Source organism: Arachis ipaensis, chromosome B08, assembly GCF_000816755.2.
Source record: "Arachis ipaensis cultivar K30076 chromosome B08, Araip1.1, whole genome shotgun sequence".
NCBI lineage: Eukaryota > Viridiplantae > Streptophyta > Magnoliopsida > Fabales > Fabaceae > Arachis > Arachis ipaensis.
In genome coordinates this window covers 44,025,401-44,028,136 of record NC_029792.2, presented here as the reverse complement: position 1 = coordinate 44,028,136, position 2,736 = coordinate 44,025,401, and the positions used below count along the sequence as shown (strand labels likewise).

Genomic DNA, 2,736 nt, shown 5'->3' with positions numbered 1-2,736 from the left:
AAAAAACTATATAAAAAAATTATAAAAATCTAATTTACTCTCATTTTCTTTTACACAAAAAATTCAAGAAGAAAAATATAATTAAAATAAATTGATAAGAATAATAAAAGGAAAAAAGTTATATTTCTTATTGGAGTTTATGTGTCTTTTCAGTTTAGAAGGATACAAAATACATTAATTTATTGTTTCAAGACAGAATATCTATGTCCATGTTTTTTCTGTCAAATATGATTTTGTATTTCCGTGTTCCTATATTCCGTAAACAAATGCAGCTTGATTACTGTTTTTTTTCACTTTTTTTAGACCATTGTTGAAACTTGACATATCATGTAGCAGGTAGTAGTACTTCATAATCATGGATTCAAGCAATCAAACTCAGAACATTGTTATAAAAGAAACAGAAGAAACTGATTCCAAAGACATAATCAGCACATTACATGAAAGCACACTTGGTCAAATCCTCTCTTTCCTTCCAACCATAGAAGCAATTCAAACTTGTGTGTTATCTCAAAGGTGGATTCATGTTTGGAAATCCATCACCTCTCTATGTTTCAGTGACAGTTTGCCTTGTTATGGAAAGATTCTGAAGAAAGAACAATTTGTGAATTTTGTGAACAAAGTACTTCTTCACCATCTAGCAAATTCAAGCATCACAAACTTCTCTCTTTGTTTAACAAGATATAGATATGATTCAAAACAAGTTAGTGAATGGATCTCCACTGTCTTAGATAGAAGAATCCAGAAGCTTCATATTCAGTATGCTGGTAAAGTTCAATTTTCGTCACATTCCTTCTTTAAATGTGACACTCTAGTACAATTAGTCCTTAAAGTTAGATGCACTCTAAATGTTCCAATCTATGCTTGTTTTCCAAATCTTCGAAACCTTAACATCTCCGGGGTCAGATTAGAGAGCGAATCATCCATTTTCTCAGAAGATATAGTACTTAATTTCCCAGTTCTGAAAGTGTTTGAAGCTAGAGCATGTGAGTGGTTAACTATGCAGGGTATTAGTATTCAAGCACCTCTGCTTGAAAAGTTTTCCTTAGAACTTTGTTATTCTTCTATTTCTAATGAATCATGTAAATCCTCCATCAAGATCTTTGCTCCTTGTCTAAAAGAGTTCTCTTATGAGGGTGATCTCGAACTAGATATCATTCTATTGGATTCATCCTCGGTTTGTGATGCTTCTATCGTGATTGTTGTTGATGAAGACAAAAAGGTCATGATGGAAAGTTTACAGTTTCAAGCACATAAGCTTCTCAGTCAAATCCATCAAGTGGAACAACTGAAGTTATTGTTTTATAAGGTATACTTGGTTTTAAAGATATATAAATATCAATCATGCCTGCATGTATACTAAAAATCAGTTACTAAATTAGCACTAAATTAGCCACTCATATAGAATACATGATAAAATTTATATACATATATTTATATACAAATACATAGTGATTAATTTTTTGTATATACATAACATTTTTTATGTGAATATAATAGAAGCTGATTATCTCAGTTGAAAAATTCACTTGATTATGCCAACTGTCAAGTGTAAATTCTACCGTTAATTGACAATGTGGGTCTTACTACAGATCCCACAATGATCAAGTAGATTTTTAAATTGAAAGCAAACATTTTTATAGATATTTGTTTGCAATTGCCGAGAATTCTCTTAGTTGGAAAATCTACTTTAACATATGAAGTGTAGATTTTCACCATAACAATTGATGGTGAAAATTCACACTAAATAGATTTTTCTAATTTAGAGGATCTACTTTTGGTAATGACATGAAAAATGTTTTCTGGCAACAAAGCTATATGTAATTATGTATTGCAAGTGAAGCTTTTTGTCTACTACTGTGTCTATGAATAACAGCTTTGCCCTTCGGAATTTGTTTTAGCTGTGTGTTTGATCAAATTTCGCCTTGCCATACAGGTTCTTATGCATTCCAATGACATATTTACCCATCTTCCTACCTTTGGAAGGCTGACTTATCTTCAACTAAACGAGGTTACCGATGAAGCCCTGTCGAAATTACTCCACAACTCCCCAATTCTTAACACTCTTGTTTTACTCAATGTAAGTCTATATACTCTTGCTAGCTTAATATTGAAAAGTGTTGGATTAAGTGATTACTTTATTCTCTTGAACCACAATTAATATAAGTGGCTTCATTCATTATAAGTGCTAACAAGGATGTTAAGCTCGTTGAATCTTAAGGGTGATGCTGGTCAAAAGAAAATCAACACAAAAAATTCAAATTCTATTGTTTCTTTTTTATGCTTTTGTTGCATATAATGTAAATGATGAATTTGTGGCTAAATTGTACCTACACATTTACAGGGAGTATCTCATGACTCAAACAAAGATGCAATGTCTTATGCATCATCAGTGCCTCATTGCTTTCTTTCAAGCCTCAGAGTTTTTCAGTTTAATGGATTTAATGTGCATGAACACGAAATTTCTCTTGTTAAGTTTGTGATGGGTAATGCAGCAGTGTTGGAGAGGATGATTATATCAGCAGCATTTTGGCTACGCTATTCAGATATTGATATGGAGAAAGTCAAGGATAACATTTTTTCATTTCCAAAGTGTTGCATCCGTGCCATAATAGAATTTTCTGATGTTAATGGTTCCTCAACATGTTCAGGACCCCATGTAAAAGTAGTATAGGTATATATGTTATGAGTGGTTGATTTGGTAATATATATATCAACTATGATAGGTGTGCATTAAAA

At 31.8% G+C, this 2,736-nt stretch overlaps 1 protein-coding gene across 2 annotated transcripts in view; it reads left to right on the top strand.

Annotated features, from left to right (window-relative positions):
* The window catches only part of LOC107614231 (F-box/FBD/LRR-repeat protein At3g14710), a 3,666-nt gene extending 930 nt beyond the window's left edge, over positions 1 to 2,736 (top strand). Inside the window, exons 2-4 of one of the 2 annotated variants that reach the window (XM_016316459.2) lie at positions 334 to 1,306; positions 1,934 to 2,077; positions 2,342 to 2,736. In XM_016316459.2, coding sequence (XP_016171945.1) covers positions 356 to 1,306; positions 1,934 to 2,077; positions 2,342 to 2,671 — 1,425 coding nt within the window. In that variant the 5' untranslated portion in view covers positions 334 to 355 and the 3' untranslated portion in view covers positions 2,672 to 2,736. The remainder of the gene's footprint in view (positions 1 to 333; positions 1,307 to 1,933; positions 2,078 to 2,341) is intronic. The other variant, XM_016316458.2, reaches the window with a different exon arrangement.